The sequence below is a fragment of the Cololabis saira genome, chromosome 15 (genome assembly GCF_033807715.1).
Source record: "Cololabis saira isolate AMF1-May2022 chromosome 15, fColSai1.1, whole genome shotgun sequence".
In the NCBI taxonomy this organism is placed as follows: Eukaryota; Metazoa; Chordata; class Actinopteri; order Beloniformes; family Belonidae; genus Cololabis; species Cololabis saira.
The window spans coordinates 38,495,582-38,519,590 of record NC_084601.1 but is presented as its reverse complement, the minus strand read 5'-3'; the positions used below and the strand labels follow the sequence as shown (position 1 = coordinate 38,519,590).

General features: G+C 38.6%; 1 protein-coding gene across 1 annotated transcript in view; it reads right to left on the bottom strand.

The window, feature by feature from the left end:
• Positions 1–4,295: 4,295 nt before the first annotated feature.
• LOC133460922 (glutamate receptor ionotropic, NMDA 2D-like) overlaps positions 4,296–24,009 on the bottom strand; it is a 254,791-nt gene continuing 235,077 nt past the window's right edge. The window contains exons 18-19 of the mRNA XM_061741634.1: positions 9,257–9,318; positions 4,296–4,538 (exon numbers count right to left, since the gene is read on the bottom strand). Of these exons, the coding sequence (XP_061597618.1) occupies positions 4,296–4,538; positions 9,257–9,318 (305 nt within the window). The remainder of the gene's footprint in view (positions 4,539–9,256; positions 9,319–24,009) is intronic.

The window sequence follows — 24,009 nt, the reverse complement described above, 5'->3', positions numbered from 1 at the left end:
GCACTGGGAAAGTATATTGGGGATCTGAAACTTTTAGATTTTTGTAGAATGTAACCATTTTTTCAGCAATTATCCGACAGTCTACATAATCTTATCCATCAGTGTAAGATGGATAGCGTCTACAGTATGCCTTTATATAAAATAGTTTGATGTAATATAATCTAATATGAATTTTCTTCTTTCCTCATCTTCAACTTCAACACTCATTAAATATTTAAATGTTTGCATTCATTTGCTCTGAAAATCCCTCTTTTATTCACTGTTGCAGCCATTTCACTTTTCTGTAGAAAGATGTGCTCAAATTTACCATGTATTTGGAGAAAGAAGTTCTAATTCAATGAGGAAAAGTAGGAAATCTATTGTGCTTTCTTGTCTTGGTGAATCACAGTAACAGAGCTCTATTGACGATGTTTTAAAATAGTCATTCTGCACGCTTTTAACGCAATTAACTCAGTCAAAATCATCAGAGCTGACAGAACCACCCCGGAAATCCTGATCTCTCATGTTTATTATGTTATTTATTCACATATTTAGTTTTTACTCAAAGGTTTGTCTGAACAAGCCCCTGGAAAACAGGTGGAGGTTCATTTGTCTAATATTTCCAAGGCTTTAAGAACTACAAAATACAGTTTAGGAAAGGTGAAAAAGTTTAAGACAGATTAAAACCAGACTAAGGGCCTGATTTACTAAGATCCTAAATAAAGAGTACTAAATTGCGTGTGCACTGAAAAAGTTTGCACGTGCTGTTGTGTGGTTTGCGGGTGATCAACTAAGAATGCTTGCGCAATTGATAACAGGTGCAAACAGCAGTATTTAAATGAGGTGTTGCGTGTCTTACGGTTTGCGCCATGGAGAGTCTGGATGGAAAGCAGGATAGTCGCAAGCGCAAAATGAAATTTGACGAGTTGGAGTTAGAGATATTAGTGGAAGAGGCAAATAAACACATTCATGAACTACAGCAAAGACATTTAAACATTACCAAAAGAAACGCAATATGGGAGAAAATCTGCGATAGAATAAATGCAGTTGGTAAGACAAAAAGAACGGCAGATGAGGTTAAAAGAAGGTGGCAAGATATAAGGCGAAGAACTAAAGAAAAAGTGGCCTTTAATAAAACTTGTGCAACCATTTTTAAAATAGCATGCAGCAGAATAAAGACTCTCTCTCTGCGTATTCTTTGATTTTGGATGTCGCCTCCTTGCCACAATAACAGCAGCAGCTGATTAGCACCTTCCTTTCGAACGTATTGAATACAGACGCAATCACAATCCCCGCAATAACTTTCAGGCTTGGTAAATCTTATTGCGCGTGGTAAATGGACCAATTTGCATTTTCCCCTCCCAGTATTTAGCGCTTTCTGGCGGGTACGCCCCATATTGATTATTCATCAGTGCAAAAGTACTAAATGAATAGCGTGTGCTATTTTGCGCATTTGAGAGACGCAGTCCTCTTTGCACGCTGTTAGTAGATCAGCTGGCACATTGGTTTGCGGGTGATGTCAAGTTTGCACACGTTTTTACGCACGCAAACCTTTAGTAAATCAGGCCCTAAGTATGTATGTTATCACTACCATTGCCATTTGACCCCATTGCAAACAGCTGAAATAGCCAAAGAATCTGATCAGGACCAATCGAAATCATGTTTGGGATTTTTCTTTGCATCCATCCATTTGTCGTCTCTTTCTGCCGCTACCAGTTTAGGCTCATGCAGGAACCAGACAAACTATTTTTATCAAAGAGAGAATGAAAGAGGATGGCGTCATCACATATGGAAAGAATCTATACTTCATATTGGAATGTTAGCTGAGGCATAAACTAATGTTTGAACTCCCGTTTCTATTTCCATGATAAAAAAAAAATACAGCCATTCTTTGTAATAGTGTGGTTTAATGGAAACATAACATCGAATACAGAAGCTGTAATTTTCACCTTGTTTATGTAATGGAATTACACTACAGTATATTCTGTTCTGCATACATTTTTCATTATCTCCACATTTCTATGCTGGAGAAACTAATGAATCACAATCCACTTTAGTGATTCCCACATTAAAGTTCCATCTCACAAATAAGAAACTCTTTTATTTCCTATTTCCCACATCACAGTCTTGTATCACCTCACCTCACCTTCCCTCTTTTCTGTTCCTGTTGCTTGTTTCCTTCTTTTCCCTTTCGGCCTCCCCTCCAACACCTGCCGTCCTCCGCTAGCTCTTCTTCTGTGTCCTCGGCCGGCTCTGCTCTCTTCTTATCTCCAGCTTCCCCTCCCGTACTGACCCACTTCTCTTCACTTTCCCTCCCCAATCACACCTCTTATCTCTTTGCCATTCCTTTTTCGAAATGTTCTCTTTTCTCCTGGCTCACATCTTTTCCTGTCATTTCATATCCTTTCTGCTATCACTGCTTTCCTCTCGTCAGTTCTGCAGCTCTACCTCCTTGTCACTACAATGTCTATACTAAATATTTCTGAGGCCCCAAGCTGAGCTTTACCCAAGCTCTATTGGCACTAAAAGAAAATAGCTCTGCGTTTGGACCCTTTGGACTCCCATTGGAATAACGCCAGGAATAAATGATGTTGCTTGTTTTGGCTCTATCTCCTCGTCCCTGCTGAGTTCCAGAAAAAAGGAGCAATATAGAGGTTTCCCACTGTGCCTTGGTGTAATCCATACTGTCAATGAGTCTGGAAACCTTCCATTTATCTTCCCCCATCTATAGTAAAAGTTTATTTTCTTGCTTAAAGGTGATCTCACTGCTGTAATGAGAAAATAATAGCCAAGAGGATATTCAAAAAGTTTCTGGTCCCACATGAACACTGCAAAAATTCAAAATCTTACCCGGAATATTTGTCTTATTTCTAGTCAAAATGTCTAATTTTTAGTCAAAAAATCTCATTACACTTAAAACAAGACTCATTACCGGAAAAATAACTTGTTATTTGACCATTTTCACTTGTTTCAAGTAAATTTTCACTTGAAATAAGTAGGAAAATCTGCCAGTGGAACAAGATTTATCTTCTCATTACAAGCAAACAAATCTTGTTCCACTGGCAGATTTTCCTACTTATTTCAAGTGAAAATCTACTTGAAACAGGTGAAAATTGTTGTTTTTTCCAGTGATGAGTCTTGTTTGAAGTGTAATGAGATTTTTTTTGACTAAAAATGAGACATTTTAACAAGAAATAAGACAAATATTCTTGTTAAGATTTTGAGTTTTTGCAGTGTAGCCAGTGCTTTTTAGCTGTAGTGTCTTGAACAAAGACTTTATTTCTCGACCCACAGCATTTTTGGTGAGTTCTTGTCCACTGCATTTGTTATCTGTATTAGTGCAAGTGGTTTGTTGAGACTGTCAATTAACTGCTGCTCCGCCTCTAACTGTTTCCCTACAACAGCAACCAAATACACAGGGTGCATGCCGTGATTGCAGTTTATACTGTGATCATGGTTATTTACTACGGTGGCCGAGACCCGCCTAGCTGCAAATAAAAGAAACGCTGCAAATAAAAACAAACGCTCTGCAAATAAAAGAAACGCTGCAAATAAAAAGAAACACTGCTGCAAATAAAAGAAACGCTGCAAATAAAAAGAAACATTGCTGCAAATAAAATAAACGCTGCAAATAAAAAGAAACACCGCTGCAAATAAAATAAACGCTGCAAATAAAAAGAAACACTGCTGCAAATAAAATAAACGCTGCAAATAAAAAGAAACACTGCTGCAAATAAAATAAACGCTGCAAATAAAAAGAAACACTGCTGCAAATAAAAGAAACGCTGCAAATAAAAACAAACGCTTTGCAAATAAAAGAAACGCTGCAAATAAAATAAACGCTGCTGCAAATAAAAAAGCCACAACGGAAGTGAATTACCGGGGACTATTTTCACTGATGCACCAGTGTTTTTTTACGTGAGAGGAGAAGAAGAAGACAAAGAGGACGTAAGTGAAAAGGAAGAAATAAGAAAAGCAAGGAATAGGAAGAACAAAGAACAAGAAAATAAGTGAAAAGGTTAGTGTTCAACGTCGCTACGTGTAATTTTTAATGTGCAACACCGGTGCATCAGCAAAAATAGTCCCCGGTAATTCACTTTTGTTGTGGCTTTTTTATTTTCGTCGTTTTTTAATTTTATTTGCAGCGGGGGTTTCTTTATATTTGCAACGTTTCTTTTATTTGCAGCAGCGTTTCTTTTTGTTTGCAGTGTTTATTTTTATTTGCTAAGCGTTTATTTTATTTGCAGCGGCGTTTTTTTTCTGTTTGCAGCGTTACTTTTATTTTCAGCAATGGCGGCCACCGTAATTTACACACATCAACACATTTTATTAAAAGAATTATCTTTGGAAGACTTCGTTATTACTGCTGAGTGTATTTTCTGCCTCACCCTGCTGAGAGCCAGGAGGAAGTCCATCCCTCCAGACCTCTTGATGCAGTGCCGCAGTTTCCAGTACACTAGATGTTCCCAGGCAAACACCAGGAGACTGAGCCCCATGGCCACCAGCAACATGTAGAAAACCCCGGCCATGTTGTCAATGTCCAGTTTGCTGCTCATCACCTGCAAGAAAGGAAGAGAGCTGCTATGAGGAAAGGGGGAGGTTAAAAAGTGGGTAAGTGGGAGGAAGAATCAGGAAAAGAAGGTAAAGGAAAGCAAAATTGAAGGAACAAATGAGACAAGAGATGTTTTTTTAATACCAATGAGGTGAAATTTGTCTCCCAGAGAGCAGATAGCAGATACAAGGTAATTACAACCAAGAACCCAACTGTAATTCTTGCGTCCGGATGACACTGTGGTATTTACAGTCACCAAAGCATCTAAATCATCCAAAATACATCCTGTGTCTAAAGAGGCTTTCTTGCAATTACGTTGATTCACTTTACAATGTAACAACTGAACATAGCATTTAATCTGGAATATTTGGGAAGGCCTTTGAAAGTAAAACATTCTGCACATTTTCCACCAGTGTAAGATTCATAATAATAAAGAAAAAAACTAACAATGAATACAATTCTACACGAAGTGTCGTCTTTTCATTAAACTGACATGGTTTCTGATGTTGCACTTTTTCTTCAAACACTACACTATACAAGGTTTCATGATCTCTATTTAAGATAGAGCAAGACTTTGTGTTAGTGTCACGACAATTGCACTGGTTTTCTGCCTGCAGGAATACCAGTAAAAAACCAACAAGCACATTACCCAGACTGTGCCAAGTCTGATGCTGCAGTAGGATCAGTACCTTGGACAGCACTCCTGTAGTACCATCCTATTTCTTTTTTTTATTTAATAAAAAAAACAAAAAAACATCTATAAAATAATTGAATACAGTGCCCTGGATAGCTCAGTGATTTACAGAGGTTATTACCTTCGTGCAGGCAGCGCACGAAGTCAAGAAACATGAAATCCTGGCCTTTTGCTCTTTCCTGCGTGTCTTCCTCCGTCTCTAATACATTTTCTGTCCACCAACTTTGAATAAACGCCACTAGTGCCAGAAAATAAATAATTTAATACTGACTAAAGTTATTGGAAAATTTGTATTGTTTATTATATGTTTTAGCATAAAGCGGACTTTGTTTTTTAAGTTTTGATTCATTATTTTCTTTAAGAAAACAGATGAAAATATTTTGTGTTTTGACTCATGGTTCTTCTTAGAATTGGGCTGTATGTTTCACGTCATAGTGCTTGCATTATACATTTTATTGTGTCCTAATCAGATTCAACAACTTCCATCCACTTGCAGCAAATCAGTTACATTTTTTTCAGAAATACGGTTTTATAATATTTCTGGTAAAATAAAAAAACAAGTTTATTATTTCCATACATTTTTGTCATTTACTCTCCCAGATACTAAATATTTAGTTAATTACTAAAGGTTAGAAATAGGTTCTGGTGACACTTTCTCATAACAGAGATCTTTTATTGATAAATTTAATATATTAAAAATGGAGTATTGCTTGAGGCAAGGCAAGTTTATTATTATAGCACAATTCAACAACAAAGTCATTCAAACTGCTTTACAGACATAAAACATCACATAGTAGAAATAAAAATCATGATTAAAGTTTAAATAAAAAAAAACAATAAAATTAGACAAAATAGAACAAAACTAAAGAAAGAGTGTAAAACCAGTAATTAATGACAGACATACATTACTTAAAACATTTTTAAAAATGAGATGCAAGAAATAAAGGTTGTAGTGCATTATGGTAGATTACTGAAATGCAGCAGTAAATAAAAAGGTTTTCAACCTTGACTTAAAGCAACCGGGAGTTTCCGCAGCCCTGATGCATTCTGGGAGTTTGTTCCACAGGTGAGGAGCATAAAAGCTGAATTCTGCCTCACCGTTTTCGGTTCTAACTCTGGGTACAGAAAGTAGGCGTAACCGTGACGACCTGAGGGTTGTGGTTGGTTCATCATGGAGATGTGTTTTGGTCCGAGACCATTCAGAGATTTATAAACCAACAGCAGGATTTTAACACCTATTCTGAGACAGATGGGAAGCCAGTGTAAAGATTTAAGAACTGGATAAATATGGTCCACTCTCTTGGTCTTAGTGAGGACTCGGGCAGCAGCATTCTGAACTAACTGGAACGGTTTGATGGGTTTTTTTGGGAGACCCGTGAGAACAGCATTACATTAGTCCAGTGTACTGAAGATAAAAGCAAAGTTTTCTAAGTCCTGCTGAGAAATCAGTCCTTTAATCCTCGATATGTTCTTTAGGTGATAATAGACTGACTTCACTACTGTCCTAATGTGGCTGTTAAAATTCTGGTTCAAGTCCAGAACCATTCACAGATTTCTGGCTCAGATATTTGTTTTTAGCTTTACTGCTTGAAGTGGAGTACTGATTCTGATATTTCTTCCTTGGCTCCAAACACTATTATCAGGGCCCGAGCACTGACCTACTGTATCTGTAGGAATTTTTATTTTTCTCGTTCTCGTTTTGTGGTTTTGTGGTTTGTATTAATGGGCGTGGCCTAATGGCTCAACAGCGCCCCCTAGAAAACTTTGTGCCTCAAGCCCCACAATACGGTTTGACGTACATGCACGAAAATCGGTACACACCTGTATCATGTCGCAACTTGAAGAAAAGTCTCTTGGCGCCATGGCCGAAACCCAACAGGAAGTCGGCCATTTTGAATTAATCGTGTAATTTTGGCGCAATTTATGCCATTTCTTCGGCCGCTTCTTTGCCCGAACCGTAACGTGCACCCAGGTGTGTTATACATCAAAATGTGCGTCTCCATCCTGCGACGATGGGCATTACTTTTCTCAAAACCGTTACCGTGGCGATGCTAGATGCCAAAAAGCGCGCCCCCCCTTCATCTGGTCCATATTTGATAGTTCCTACTTTCTGCCATAACTTTTGAATGGTTTCACATGGAGAGTCGTGGGTGGTTTCATCGGACTCGGTTTTGAGTCCTTGAACATAATTGGTGTAAATTAGCCCCGCCCCTTATTCTAATTGGTCGATATTTGATAGTCCCTATTTTCTGCCATAATTTTTGAATGGTTTGACATAAAGAGTCGTGGGTGGTGTCATCGGACTTAGTTTTGAGTCCTTAACCTTTATTGGTGAAAATTGCACGCGCGAGGGCCCGTTCATCGCTGCTTGCAGCTTTAATTTTTGTTTTGTTTTTATTTAACTGAAGGAAATTCTTTCTGTGTGGAGTTTGCATGTTCTCCCCGTGCTTGCGTGGGTTCTCTCCGGGTACTCCGGTTTCCTCCCACAGTCCAAAAACATGCATATCAGGTTAATTGGTGATTCTAAATTGCCCGTAGGTGTGAGCGTGAGTGTGGTTGTGAGCATGGTTTGTGTGTTTATATGTGGCCCTGCGATGGACTGGTGACCTGTCCAGGGTGTAACTCCTGCCTCTCACCTGAAAATAGCTGGGATAGGCTCCAGCAGACCCCCGTGACCCCGCAAGGGATAAAGTGGGTAAGATAATGGATGGATGGATGGATGAAGAAAAATTCTAGCACATCCACTCTTTAATTTGATCTTGGCGAGATGGTTATATATATATATTTTGTGTTTTTCATTAATTGAGCAAGCGGGAGCATATAGATGTTAAACAACAAAGGCCCCAAAATTGAACCCTGAGGAACTCCACATTTTATTAGCTCTGATTTGTAGTTACCTAAAGACACAAAATAGACCCTGTCTTTTAGATAGGACCCAAACCAGGCAAATGCTGTGCCGGAAAGTCCCACCCAGTTCTTATCAAGATGTTATGTCAACTGTGTCGAATGCAACCCGCGGCTCTTTGGCACCGCCCTAGTGGCTCCCTGGAGCTTTTTCGAAAACGTTTTGACCTTTTTTTTTCTTTTTTTCCTTTTTTTTCCTTTTATTCTCTTTTTTCTTCTTTTTTCTTTTTTTTTCCTTTTCTCAACATTTCGACTTTTTTCTCGAAATTTTGACTTTTTTCTCGACATTTCGACTTTTTTATCGACATTTCGACTTTTTTCATGAAATTTTGACTAGTTCCTCGACATTTAAACTTTTTTTTTCGACATTTTGACTTTTTTCTCGAAGTGCATAATGAAAAAAAAATCTTCCCCCAGTTATAACTAATATAGAAACATGCAGCATGTGTTGCCTTCATTCTAAGGCTGATACAAGACTTTCCATTTTTTGCGGCTCCAGACATATTTGTTTTTTGTGATTTTGGTCCAACATGGCTCTTTCAACATTTTGGGTTGCCGACCCCTGCATTAGACCAAGACTGAAAAGTTGCCACTATCCGTATCGGAGCGGAGGTCATTAAGGACCTTTACAAGAGCTGTCTCAGTGCTGTGATGTGGTCGGAAACCCGATTGGAAGACGTTAGAACAGTCATTTAGTGTTAGGAGGTTATACAGCTGTTGAAAAACAGCTTTTTCTATGATTTTACTAAGAAAGGGGAGGTTTGATACAGGACTATAGCTGCTCCTAAGTGACCTTCCTAGACTTTTATTTTTATAAGTGGCTTAATGACTGCTGTTTTTAGGCACTGAGGGAAGATACCTGAAAGCAGAGATGTATTTACAATGTCTAGCTCTGAGGTCGTGCAATGTGCAACACTCCCTGTTGGCAGAATTTCAAGGCAGCAAGTGGAGTAGTCACTTTTCAGGATGAGTGAAGCATTGTTTGATTTAGCTGTATATACCAACATAACTTGTCCATGTCTGTATTTAATATCTTATTGTCCAAGTGATGGGGATTAATGTAAACTTTAGTTATCTGTGCAGAGAGTGGATCTGTATTATGATGTAGCCGGTGTGAGACAACATACCTCAATCTTATCATTATGGCAGATACCTGACAGCCAAAGGCGCTCCAGCATATCAATCTCATCTGGAAGAGAAAATGGAGATGTAAAGGAAAGTCAAAAAAGAAGGGGTGGGTAGCAAACAGTGGAAAAGAAAATACCTTAAAACCCTTATGACCTTATGCAGCATATGTGATCTTTTACCTTTCAAATGTCACAAATGCGTCAAATATTTTCAAGACACTCAAAGTATCATAATTTATTAGGGCTGGGCGATATATCGAGATTTTAATATATATCGATATATTTTCAAACGCGATATGGTACGAGACAATATCGTTTATATCGATTTCTAAAAAAAAAAAAAAAAAAAAAAAAAAAATTAATGATTTTGATATAGCTTATTTTGTGACAAATTGACTTGAATGTTTTATTTGAGATTTGCACAAATGTTTTGTTATTTGCACAACTGTCAACCTCAGTGGAAAAGTCTGCCTGTTACTGTCTACATTGTATTAATTGCACAGTGTATTTTAATTTAATTGTTATGCAGGAAAGGGATATTTGTTTTATTTTATTCAAGAAGCATTTTTATTCTATATATGCAGGCAGTTTATTTTTATTTCATTTGTTTTATACATTTTGATATTGTGCAGACCTCTGTTAATAAATGAACCTGTGTGACATTTGGCACGAGGCTTTGTATTAAAACAGACTGTTTTTTTAAGGGTTTGCATCAGAAAAAAATGAAGCTAACAGAGATGCTATGCTATAATGCTTTGGGGGAAACCCCAATTATGGCACAGAAAAAATATCGAGATATATATCGAGTATCGCCATTCAGCTAGAAAATATCGAGATATGACTTTTGGTCCATATCGCCCAGCCCTATAATTTATTAAAGAAAATATACGGATGAGCGAAAGTAAGTGATATAGAATAAATGCAGAAGGTTTAAACACAAAATTCTTCCCAGGCTGAGAAGTAAAAGGTTTAGAGCACAACGTTAAGGTTTCCAGAAAATCCCATGGTCTTAAGAAGTTTTTTTTTTCATAAAAAGCTTTAGGTCATCATGAGTTAAAGGGGTGAGCTGTAAGAGGGAAAGAAAGACACAGCAAAAGGGAAAAAAAACACACTCTCTGACAGAATTAACACAGTACAGCAGAGGATTAAAAAAACTGCAAAAGGAGATTACCACCTTTTTTGTCATGAGATCAAGGTGTTTGATCCCTTGAGGGCGAGGAGCGATGGATAAGAAGGAAAGCTGAGGAGAGGAGAGGAACGAGCAGGATGGAAAGCTAATATACGATAAAAAAAGGAAAAAAAGGACGAGATGATGAAATATAGCATGATATAGAGAAATGTATTCCTTTTTGAATATTCTAAAAAAAAAAAAAAAAATGAAAAAGATATCTGATGGGAGTAAGCAAACCAAATGGAAATATGAAAAAAAAAAAAACACGAGAACCAGAACGATGGGAACAGAAATACTGAGTGAGGGGGCAAAAGTTAAATTTAATGGATATTTGCGGGAACATTTTACGACACTGAAAAGTGAAATGGGGAAGAAGAGTGAGTGGTGGAGAGAGGGAACCTTTGAAGAGGATTTTGAAATGGCTTGGTGTGTGAGGCGGGTGCACCGAGGGCAGAGCCATGTGACAGCATGTGGGAGATGAAAGGAAGGAAAATGCACAAACATTACATTTCTTTGCTCAAACTATCAAAACACACACACACACACATGATATACACTTTGAACCCCAGCGTAATGGGACTCTCAGCACTGGCCATTAATGTATTAATCAAAAAGAATGAAGCTGCAGGAAAGAAAATCATGCCTTTCTTTTCCACACTTATGCCGACAGATTTTTTACACAAGCATACTGTCTTGAAAACAGTCACTGTACACACGCTGAAGATGCCCCGGCTAAAGGAGATCCAATTCCCAATTTATTAATCGACCTCTGGGTTAATTAAAGCTGTCTGGAAAACCCTCAATAAAGCCCTGCCAGATGGATTAGTCTGCCAGGACTAAGCCGTGTTGACTGAAACGTCAAATCTGCTCAAACAAATCGCAAATCTCCCTCCAATATGGATCACATCCACAAAAGTCTTGCAGGAATTCAAATGTTTCTTGACAGCTGAATTAAATGGGGCTGAACTCGATATACCCTTCTTTCCTCTCACACAGTTCCCCGTGCAGTTCCTGACAATGGACGTTAATACTCATGTTCATTCAGTGTCGGCGCACTCCCATAATCTAATTTATCTAGTTTCAATAAGTGCTCATTTGATTTCTCTTTTCCTGCCTGACTTTCTGCCTCTTCTCCTTTGTCTTACTGTAAATGTGGCAATTACAGCAGCCTGTGGCACGTAAAGCTTCTGTTTGGAGGAAATGTTCCCCACAAAAGGTTGACAGACAAGCAGAATTTCATCTGCATCTTATCTCTGCACCTCTGCTGGGGAGAAACGTGCATAAAGGGAAGGGAGCCGGACCATAAAACAGCATTCGTGTAACATTCTTTTCATTTATGACTCTTTAATTACACTTGGGAACAACTGAATTCAGTTAGACACATTTCATTTCAAACCCATCCCATATTCTCGTATCCTTTCATTGTCTCCATTGAGGATATAAATCTCAGGAATCTTTAATCCTCTCAATGCCAGCGTACGGAAAAACTATCCTGATCTGTGCAGAAAAATACATTGGAGTTAGGGATGGGCAGTATGGACTAAAAAATGTATCACGATAATTTCTGGCATTTATCCCGATAACGATAAAAATGTCGATAAAAAAAATACCAATTCAACTCCACCTTTGTAACTATAAATCTATTTCACTCTCAGATCCGCCATGTTTGTTACACAAAAACGTAATCAACGGGAATTTTTCTTTCTTTCTTTCTTTCTTTCTTTCTTTCTTTCTTTCTTTCTTTCTTTCTTTCTTTCTTTCTTTCTTTCTTTCTTTCTTTCTTTCTTTCTTTCTTTCTTTCTTTCTTTCTTTCTTTCTTTCTTTCTTTCTTTCTTTCTTTCTTTCTTTCTTTCAGGCTCATTTCCTTCCTTCCTTCCTTCTTCCTTCCTTTTTCCCTTCCTTCCTTCTTTCCTCCTGCTCTCTCCTTCCTTCTTCCCTTCCTCTTTTCTCCCTTCCTTGTTTCCTTCCTTCCTTCCTTCCTTCCTTCCTTCCTTCCTTCCTTCCTTCCTTCCTTACTTCCTCCTGCTCTCTCCTTCCTTCTTCCCTTCCTCTTTTCTCCCTTCCTTCCTTGTTTCCTTCCTTCCATCTTTTTTCCCTTCCTTCCTTCTTTCCTCCTGCTCTCTCCTTCCTTCCTTCCTTCCTTCCTTCCTTCCTTCCTTCCTTCCTTCCTTCCTTCCTTCCTTCCTTCCTTCCTTCCTTCCTTCCTTCCTTCCTTCCTTCCTTCCTTCCTTCCTTCCTTCCTTCCTTCCTTCCTTCCTTCCCTCCCTTCCTTCCTTACTTCCTCCTGCTCTCTCCTTCCTTCTTCCCTTCCTCTTTTCTCCCTTCCTTCCTTGTTTCCTTCCTTCCTTCTTTTTTCCCTTCCTTCCTTCTTTCCTCCTGCTCTCTCCTTCTTTCTTCCCTTCCTTCCTTCCTTCCTTCCTTCCTTCCTTCCTTCCTTCCTTCCTTCCTTCCTTCCTTCCTTCCTTCCTTCCTTCCTTCCTTCCTTCCTTCCTTCCTTCCTTCCTTCCTTCCTTCCTTCCTTCCTTCACGTACGTTGTGCGTGGATTTAACGCAGAACCATAAATCAGTTTTACACAAAAACGTCATCAATGGGAATTTATCGTTTTTACTGCGAGATGGCAAATTCTTATCGTGAGGAATTTTTTTGACGGTATATCGTGAACGGTAAAATATCGGCCATTCCTAATTGGAGTAAAACGTAAATCACCTTGTGGTGATCTAAACATATGCAATCACCTGCTATACTTTCAAAAGCAAGCAAACAGAAGACTTCCCGTCAGATATTTATCAAATTGACTGGTGAAACTCTCAGTTGCTTTCAGTCAAGGTTGAAAATATTTTGATTTACTGCTGCATTTCAGTAATCTCCCACAATGCACTAAAAACCTTTATTACTTGCATCAAATTTTTTTTTAATTCTGCTTTTAAACTGTTTTATTTTTTTCATCCTTCTTTTTGCATCTCTTACAAAAACTCCAGCTACTGAAAGAGGGAGATATGATGAAATGAAGCATGGTCCCACACTTAGAGCAATTGCAATGGGTTCAAGAAGTATCGGGGGAAGGAGGTCAAGATGCTGTTAGATGAGGCGACGCAGGGACACCTGGGTAGTGTTGCTAACTACAATAGCGTCTACGCATGGCTGTTTTTGTTTGTTTTGTTTTATTATTCTCTGTTGCTTTGTCTCTGTGTGGCCCTGAGACTCCACCTCACACAGAAATGTGTATTGGGTGGAGCATAAACATATATCCGTAGACGCCCCATCGAGCGCTGAGCCGTACGTCAACGTCGCCGCCATACTGGATGTTCAAGACTGCGCTGTAAACTAATACAAGTAAATGGACTTATTTTCATAAAGCGCCTTTCTACAAAGAAATTTACTTTTTACGTTCATTTATTCATTCACACACACACTAATATACTTGGGAAACAGTTAGGCACCAAATATAATATATTTAATTTTCTCAGATGGCAAAAATAAGAACTTTATTGATTCCACATAGGAGTAATTAGGGCCCGAGCACGAAGGCCCTATTGTATCTGTAGGAATTTGTTCTTTCTTTCTACCGACGAAAGGAGGGCCTTTTTGCCCCTAAACGTGCCCAAAAGGCACCAAATTTTGCACGCAAGCCAGGTCTGGCAAAAAATTTGATATTTAATGTTTTGCATTAATGGGCGTGGCCTAATGGCTCAACAGCGCCCCCTAGAAAACTTTGTGCCTCAAGCCCCACAATACGGTTTGACGTACATGCACGAAAATCGGTACACACCTGTATCATGTCGCAACTTAAAGAAAAATCTCTTGGAGCCATGGCCGAAACCCAACAGGAAGTCGGCCATTTTGAATTGTGTAATTTTGCCGCAATTTATGCCATTTCTTCGGCCGTTTCTTCGCCCGAACCGTAACGTGCACCCAGGTGTGTTATACATCAAAATGTGCGTCTCTATCCCACGACGACGCACATTACTTTTCTCAGTCAAAAGCGTTACCGTGGCGATGATAGACGCCAAAAAGCGCACCCCCCCTTCATCTGATTGGTCGATATTTGATAGTTCCTACTTTTTGCCATAACTTTTGAATGGTTTGATATAGAGAGTCGTGGTTTCATCCGCTAAATGTCCAGGCTGAAGAATCTACATCAAGTCATACAAGCTTCCACTGCAGCCTGAACGTGCACAAGGGTGCGAGGGCCCGTTCATCGCTGCTTGCAGCTTTAATTATTGTAGCTTTTCTAAATTCATGCCTGCTAACTGGATTTCGGGGTCTTTAATGTTTCCAGGCCCATAGCTGATGACTCTTTTTCACTGTCGCAACCACAGCTGCCCTGCATGTTGTGGCTTGTCCTTGCATCAGCACGCCTGATTCAAATCAATAGATCATCATCAGCTTGTCATCAACGTCTGCACAAGTCTATTAATGTATCAGGGTGTGCGTAAAGCAGGGAAACATCTAAAACATGCAGGACAGACTCTCCAAGATATCAACGGTTTGAATAACATACTTGGTTTCCAAGTCCTTGTCACAAGATATGGTATCGATAGGAATTCCCTGTTCTTTTACTTTAGACTGAGAGCTGCTGGTAGAACCTATAGAGTTCCCTGGGGTACAGAACTAAAAGATCATCCCATTCTTTGTCGGTTCCATAGAACTCCCAGAAGAATTGTATCATATTTGTATGACCAGCTAAATTCCGAGAAATATTCTAACTCGGTTTGAATGACAGCCTGGAATAGTGATATAACAGATCTGGGGCTGGAATTGGACTGGGATGTTATTTGGGATAATGTGGCTGGTACGTCGAAAAATCCCAATCATCAGTATACATTTCAAGTTTTGGGGAAAGGTTATAAAGATTATATCGGATGTAACGGAGGTACAGTTTTTGGTAGACCCATTTGTGCACCTTTTGAATGATGGCTCTAAACTACATCTTACCTAAAAGACCCGGAAGGTCTGGCTTGCTGGATTGACGGCGGCCAAAAATATCATTGTACAGCGATGGAATCCACCTCACGACATTTCAAAAACCCATTTGCTGAGAAGCTTTTTGGATATCTCGTATCTGGAACTTTCTTCTGCAAGGATCAATCAAGCGCAACAAGGAACAATAGCACTGTGGACGAACTTGATAACGGAACTGAAAAACCTACTGAATGTGTAATTTGATGGATCAAGGTGTGATTTATATCTGAATGATGTAGGGGTGGGTTGGGAGGGGGTTGAAGATGTTGATTATTATTGTCATATGTGTATTATTGGCTTTATATATATATGTATATATATATGTATATATATATATGTATATATATATATATATATATATATATAGTGAAAAGCAACAAAAAAAATATTTATGATAAAACATGCAGGGCAGCAGCCGTTTACTGTGTACTGTAGCGTGTACTGGAGTTTGACACCCTTGGTCAGGAAGTGAAAGTTTAAATGTAAACTTGTTTATCTCCAAAACTATGTACAAGATTTAAATCAGCACAAAAGAAATGCTTTCACAAGACAAAGGGCCAATCCCAATACACCCCCTACTTTCTACCACTAGCCCTAAAAATAGGTAGGGCCCTTGTAATCTTCCCTAGGGATTGGGACACCACTTGCTACATCACTGCGTGGTTTACGTTCGGGTACGTAAGCGACTGCGTAGTTACGTTTGCACATACATCACACCATATCAGGAAGCCCAGAGCTAAAAGCTGTTTTAATTTCCGCTGTAGCGCTGTTAATATGCCACTTTATTAAGTTTTAATATTTTTTCAGGCGTAAAAGTAACCGTTAAGATCCCCAACCTGGGCTCAGTTTATCCAAATAACGCCTGTTAAGAAATTTGATCCGATGTTTTCAGGATAAAAACAGCCTGCCGGCTCGGGAGCTGATGTATGGTTCCGCGTTAAATTGACACAGAGCCTACGGCGTAGGTTACGCGGCGACGCGCACCGTACGCAGCGCGTCGCCGCATAACCTACGCCAGGGGTATTCAACTAGATTCGGCCGGGGGCCACATCTGCAAAAGGACTATATGGAGAGGGCCGCACAATTTGAAAATGTGGGGGTTTTCAAAATGTATTTTGCACTCAAAGACGAAGACTTATGTAAATATAATACATTTGTATTATACATTTGAATATATCTAGTTTACATATGAATTATGTATTAATTGTCTCCAAATTTAGTAATTGTGAATGTTAAATATAATATTCAGATAAAGAAATATTATTTTGAATGCAAGTTCATTTTGAAACCATGCATTGTGCAAACTTAATGAAATTGATATTGACCTAGTTTTAATAAAACACGCCATAATGACAAAGCACCAATTTCCACCAAGATTTCCTTATTTGAATATTATATTAAGCATTGAGCACAACCATTTTAGTCCATAGTACCCCAGTTATAAAAATATTATTTAAAAAAAAAAAAAAAGGCTCTGCGTTGGTGTAACGCGGAACCATAAATCAGCCTTTATTCTGGCGAGATCTGAAAAAACGAGCAAACGAGGGATTATTTACATTCACTGAGTGAATATTATGAAAGTAAAATATATATTTCTCGCTAGAAATGTAATCAAAACGCATTTTTATGCAGAAACTAACTCAAAATATTGATTTTATTCACTAAAAAATAAGAAATGTCCGCCATGTTTTTTCGTTTGATTCAGTCTGCAAATGACGACGAAAAGCATTCTGGGAAATTTCTCTAGCCCTCGGTCAGCTAGTGTGCGTCTGAAAACCCTCGCTCTGTAGGGTTAGATTGATAACCACTACCCCTCGATATGTGCACTCCCCCTAGATGAAAAGAGGAATTGGGACACCACTACCCTCACGGGAACGCGCAGAATTTAGGAGTAGTGCTGAAAAGTAGGGGTAGGGGGGGGATTGGAACTGGGCCTAAGATTAACTTTTTTCTTGATAGTAGGACCTGGATACTGCAAGAGCTAGTGATGCTTTCTAAAAGTGATTAAATATTTCTATGAATGGAACGTGATATAACATGAATGAAATTGCTCTAGGAGCTACCCCTGGATGAGCGCTTTGGAGCAGTCGTTTGCACAGTTTCCAAGCAGAAAGAGGATTTTCCCTTCAAAGTCACGTCTGGAGTCTAGAGCTTTCATGATTCACCTGGGCAGGTTTTCTCCAGGTATTCCTGCCTTTTCACAAAGTTTGAAAACACGTGTTTCCCTGTAATGGACTCATGACTCACCCAGGTTTTACCCTACCTCATCTTCTGCCTGATGACAGCCAGGACAGACTCCATGTTTCTCATTTTCATGATGACAATGATGATGGGTAAATTACAGTCTTATGTTTTTGTTTATAAGTTCCCTACAGTCCAGACATGTTGTTTAAATGGACTTGTCAATCACTGCTTTCAATACAACAGAACTGCAACTAAACATTTGTATATATTTTTTGGTATTGTTTTAATAAACAAAACAAATAAAACGTTTAGCTCAGTGCTTCTTGGGTTTGATTAAATTGTATACATGTCATAGGAGGATTACATTTGATTCAGTGTGACATTCAGGACAGCAGGAATATTCAGCAAATAAATCAAGAAACGGGAACTTTGCTATGCAAATATGAGACCAGATAGAAATCAACAAGAAACTCATTTAGAAGTTACTGCAACGGCTTTTTTGTGAGTGACAGAAGTAAATTATGTGAGCTGCCGTCGTGTCATTGCGCAGGTCATGTATCTCAAAAATAAATTGCTTTGTCAAAATATTTGCGCGTTTATAAAAGAACAGGTAATGACTGAAGTAACAACGAGAAGGGAGAGCGGTGTGGGGAGCATGTGGTGACGTCTGAGGGCTGTTAGGACAAGATTCCTAAATATTCATGTTTTGAAGGGCACATTTTGGAAGGTGTTTGGAAATATGCTGACTGCAGAATTCCCAGTAAAACATTTCGATCAATTGTCAGAACAATTTTCTCCTCTGAGAGTGATCTTTATTTCGGTCTTGTACACACTTTTTACAAAACAAAATGAAAAAGTAAAATAAACGTTTCTTTTGCCGAAAAGGTGTAGCTGAAGCCGAAGCTTCTACCCTTTTTCTCTTGTGATCAACTTAAATATGAGACATTAGCATTAATCTGTGGAAACAAACAATGCATAAAGAAGACAAAAATAAATAAGACAAAATATAAAATTTACGTTTCACATTCTAGAATGTTTTTGATAATATACTTTATAGTTATAGTGTTTTATATTTATTTACAATATTTTCTTTAAACATTTCCTTAAACTTGAAGATAGAACTGCACATTTTTAGGTTATTACAACTATTCCATATTTCTATAGCCTTAATTGATGTACATCTCTTTTTAGTATTTGTTCTTACTGTCGTAGGCAGTGAATGAATGAACATGAATTTCCCCCTCAGATCATAGCAGGTTTCTTTTATTTGGAACAATTCCTGAATGCAGTTTGGAAGCAGTTTCTGCTGGGCTTTAAAGGCAAATAAAACAGTTTTCTGCATATTTAATAAAGAGATTATTTGTTGGTCTATAACAGTCAGATCTATTAATTATCCTTAAAGCTCTTTTCTGTAATAAGAAAATAGGGTTTGTATTTGTTTTATAGGTGTTACCCCAAACCTCCACACAATAAGTAAGTAATATATCAAAAACTGTGCTCTTTGACAGAAAACATATATTCTCTCTCCCTCTTCAAGTATTTATTCATCTATTCTTCCTGACAAAAATATCATATTGTAAATGTTCAGTTTTCACTGTACAGTCGATGCAGTGGTCCATGCACATTTCCACATTTCAGCTCTCGGCAACAATCATCATGAATGTTGTATTGGACTGGACATAATCAGTCAGAATGAATGTAAGATAACTCTAGTCAGCTTCACAGCTTTAACCAAACTAAAACAGCTAACTTGTGGTAATTCAGCCTAGGTTAAGGGATGTTCTAGCTGCCTTCAAGACCATGCTCCTCCTGCCCGTTTGCACAATCTTTCATTAAGTGGGGTTAGCTGGAGTCAGTTCCTGTGCAGAATGATGAAAAGGAGGTTTCAAAAGCACTCTTTAAAAAAAAACCTATTGCTGATGTCACAAAAGGTTTGTCCAGTTTTTTTTATACAGTCTGTGGTCAAATGCACTGCTGGCCACCATACACTCACCCACAGCTGTAACCGTCATATCTGCAGCTGCACTTACACTAACAGCTGGAAACCATCAGACCGGTCTTTTGAAGGACCAAATGCTTTGTGTAAAGTGTCACAGGTCACCTCTTCTTTTATTAGAACCTGCATTAACTGCTAAAAGGAAATGAGTCACAGTAGCACAGGACCAACACGCTGATTCATTCATACGGCAGCACATTGAAAGTCACAAAGGGTCAGGCAGCAAATTCCAAACTAATTAGTTTCTTTTAATTTTATTTTTCTCTTTGCAGCAGCAGGTTTAAGGGCTTTTTGCATTTTAGATGCCTAGAGATATGAAAAATATGGGTTTATTTTTCTGTGCAGTGGCTTGCACGGTCAGCTCACAGTGAGAACTGGTTCAAACTTTAGCTGTTAGGTCAACTGGTGATTCTATTCTTACTCAGAGTTGGAAAGAAGCACCTGCCAACCGGCATATGCAGGTAACTTTTCGTAGTGGCAGGTCAGTTTGCTCAGCCTATATATAATAAGATAAAACCCAGGAGAGAACCCAGCATGAAGACATTGTTGTGAGTTCCCTGCTGTGAGGAGAACACATCACAGCAAGCTGCTCAATGCAGACACTGATGGACCGTTTGCACATGCGTAGTGTGTTCGATAAAACTTTTGGTTGGTAACTAGTTGAGTTTAATCTTCTACCAGTAGCTGGGAGGGAATATGTCAAAAATCATAAAGAATGTTCACTTAGTGACAAGTTTTTGATATTTCGCATGGTGTTAGGTTTGGACATAAGGTTTTCAAAAACCACCGCAAACAAATTGGGCGCCCCCTAGTGGCCGGTTTGCAGAAAATTCAAAATGGCTCCCGCCGAAAAGACCAAAGGTCATATCTCAGCTTCTCTTAGTCCTAGATTGTTGTATATTGTCACTTTTTTTGACTTTTTTGGTGCTAGGAATTCAATTCTGAGATACATTTTGTTAGGTTTAGGCACGTAACATTTGTAACATCAAACTCTCTGGAGACAAAGAAAGACACAAACACGTTAGAATTTACTTGCAAGGAGAGCAGTCGAGATTTGTAAGATCTCCAACATACTCTGATTTGTCTCTGCTGCTTCCCTGCTTTTATTTACTCTGGGTGTACCCTAGTTTACAGAGCTGACTGCGCCCTTAAAGGGAGGGGAAAAAGGAGTGGTCACAGTCAGCGGATTCAGGTATTGAGTCAGGCTTGTTCTCATTTGTTTAGCAACAAGAAGTTTCCTCTTCTCTGCAGATATCTGCTTTATGCTGATATCCGGAAACTTCTTGTGCAGCACTTATAATACTTAAACATAGCATTGTTTTATCAGTGCGTCACAGGCGTAAGCAAATCATCATACGTCCTGTTAATAGCAAGCATGATAACTTATTAATAGTTCCAACACATTTCCTATTTCAAGGTCATGTTGAAGGTCAAATCTAATTTTCAAGGTAATTTTTTGCCCGAAAAAACTCCATCTCTCTAGAATTAAGTCACATAAAAATATTGTATAGGGCTCTAGACCCATATTTTCACCCCCAAGGAATGCAATTTTCTGTTTATTGGACAGTTCACTATCACTGTAGTATAAATAATCTCATTGGGTGAGAACAGTGACCTTCATTCAGGCTTAAGATGAACAGAACCTCAGAACTAAGTCACAGTGAAAGAATAGGATTTTATTAAAATAACACACAAAAAACATCAGCTGTGCATATTTAAACTCACTTCACACCTACAATGCTGCCTCTATTGCCTTGCTTATTGATTCATTTAGAATTTTTTTGCAAACTGGCCACTAGGGGGCCATCCCAATTTGTTTGCGGTGGTTTTTGAAAACCTTATGTCCATACCTAACACCATGTCAAATATCAAAAACGTGTCACCAAGTGCACGATTTTCATGAATTCCCTGCCAGCTACAGTGTCCTTATTCCTTTGTACAACAGTGTGCGTCGGTGATGATGTGAGTTACGTGACGAGTGGATGTTGTCCATATGTGACGAGAGCTATTAATATTACCAGGGTAATATGATCGTTTGCTTTGTTAGATTATCATTTAGCATGACTTACTGAACCTCACCAAACATGGACAGCCTGACAAGTAACTTATTTAATTCCCATACACTCATTTAATTCTGCCACTGTTTATTTACCTGTGTAGTTGTCCTTCAGTGAGGCTTATATTGATGCTACAGCGTTAAATAGACTGGACAGGAAGCTGACGGGGCTGTCTCAGTTTGGCTTGGTCACATGACCTGCCTGTTACGCCAAGCCGTGGCGTCGTTTAATAATCTTACACGGACCCCTATTGCTTTGCAGTACGACACGTTATTCATGTCTATTGTAATTCATGTTATTCTATCATTAATGCCACTGTAGGTTAATTATTATCTGCAGACGTCACAAACCACACATATGGCGCTTTTACACTAGTACCTACTCAGTCCGACTCGACTCGCTTTGCCTCGGTTTTGCACTTCTCCACTAGGGGGCGAGGCGGGTCTATCCGTGCCAAGTAGATACTTTTTCTGTATCTATTCTGCATCTGACATCATCCCCCTCCACGCCACTGATAGGTCAGAGGGCCGTCAGACGTCTGAGTCAGGATGTGACATTAGAGAAAGAGCGACTCTGACATTCTTCATTTTATTCCATTTTATTCCACCAGCAACGGCAGCGCAAAAGTCTGTTTCATGATCCAACTCTGAGGTGCAGATGTTCATAAACCTGGTGATGAGGAGAGAATTAAAAAGGGATCTAGACAGGAGATTATGAACGACCAGATCTACCAGGATCTCTGTCACTTCATAGCTGCTCACGGCTCCAGCTGACTTTTCAGCAGCGCCGAGACAAACAAACAAAAAAAAAAAGCGTAGCCGCTTGAAGCTTCTCTCTCTTTCATTTTTTAACTCGATATCAAACACAAGCCACAGACCCAGCAGCACATCTATCATCTCCTCCAGGTTCTACATCTTTAGTGTTGTTGTCTTCTTCGTTTAGATCACACAATCAAATACGTCACAGCAGCTTCGCTCCAACCTGCTACTTCTCATCTGTGTATTGAAAAGAAACGAGGACAAGGCGAGTCAAGTCGGGCTGAGTAGGTACTAGTGTAAAAGTGACAATAGGCTACTACCGTGAACTACAGTGTCTCGTTCATTTGGACAGAGATCAATAAATACATCTAAAGGAGAGAAGTTGCAGCGTCTTCTCTGAACGGAGGATTAGGCCTGTGCACATGCAGCCAGCGTATCATCACCCAAACTGTTCTGTTACATTATTTTATTTTATTTTATGAAAAGCGGAGAGTATATTCAGTGTGGTGAATCCTGTGTGGTTGGTGTATAATGAGACAAGCCTGTTCTGATCAGCGTGCCAAAGGTATTTTCCATAAATCAAGAATCAAATGTCAAATATAACAATATATATATATATATATATATTTTTTTTTTATTTTAGTTTTCTAAAGAGAAACAACATAGTAAGTAACTATTTAAATAATTAATAAATGCAGACTGTCAGAATGAGTTTTAATGATCTAACTGATGATGACATGAGCATCCGTAATCCGTGGGCTGTTGATATTCATATTTTCTTGTGATCTTTCTTTTGAGGTGTTTTATCGATTGTGCTGACTCAGCGTGTGTGCATGTGTGTGTGTTTTCATTCTGAACATCTTTCACCACAGTGTGCCTGACGAAGAGAAAGAAAGTGAGAGGGAACTTTCTGCATCTGCTGCAATAGTGTTCGAGCAAAGGAAGAATGTCAGCAGCTAAACGCATACATTTCTTCATCTCAGTGATTTGTAGCATCTTTTTGAACAATTCATTAGAACCGGTGGGCATCAAACTCATCTACGGAAGATGTTCTTCATCAGAAGTACGATACACAAGTACGATGTGTAACGATACACTAATCTCACGATACGGTACAATACACGATATTGAGGTCACGATAACGATAACGATACGATATTATAGCAGTATTTTTTTAACAACCTTGAATGAGGAACATATGACTGGAAAAAATTGTCTTTTATTTGAAAGACACAAAATACAAAACAATACTGTGCGTTTGCCCTATTGTTACAGTTTGTAATGCTTTATAACTGTTTAAGTTTTACCATTTTCCACAAACTGAACTAAAAGTAAATGTCAGGTTTGCATTATGCATCTTCAGTTTCATACAAGTACAAATATTTTGCCACAAACTGAATAGTTTCTCTCATGTATGATTTGACCTTTTTCTTTTCCAGAAATTTAACAACTTAAATTAAATAAATAAATAAAAGTAAATAAATAAGATACAATTTTACATCATAAAAAAGATTGATTCATGCTCACCTTATAAGTGTAAGAGGAGATTTATTTTTGTTAAGGTTATTTTGGTAATTCAGGGTTCATTATTTTATAAATATATTCTTTATATTCTGATGTAAAT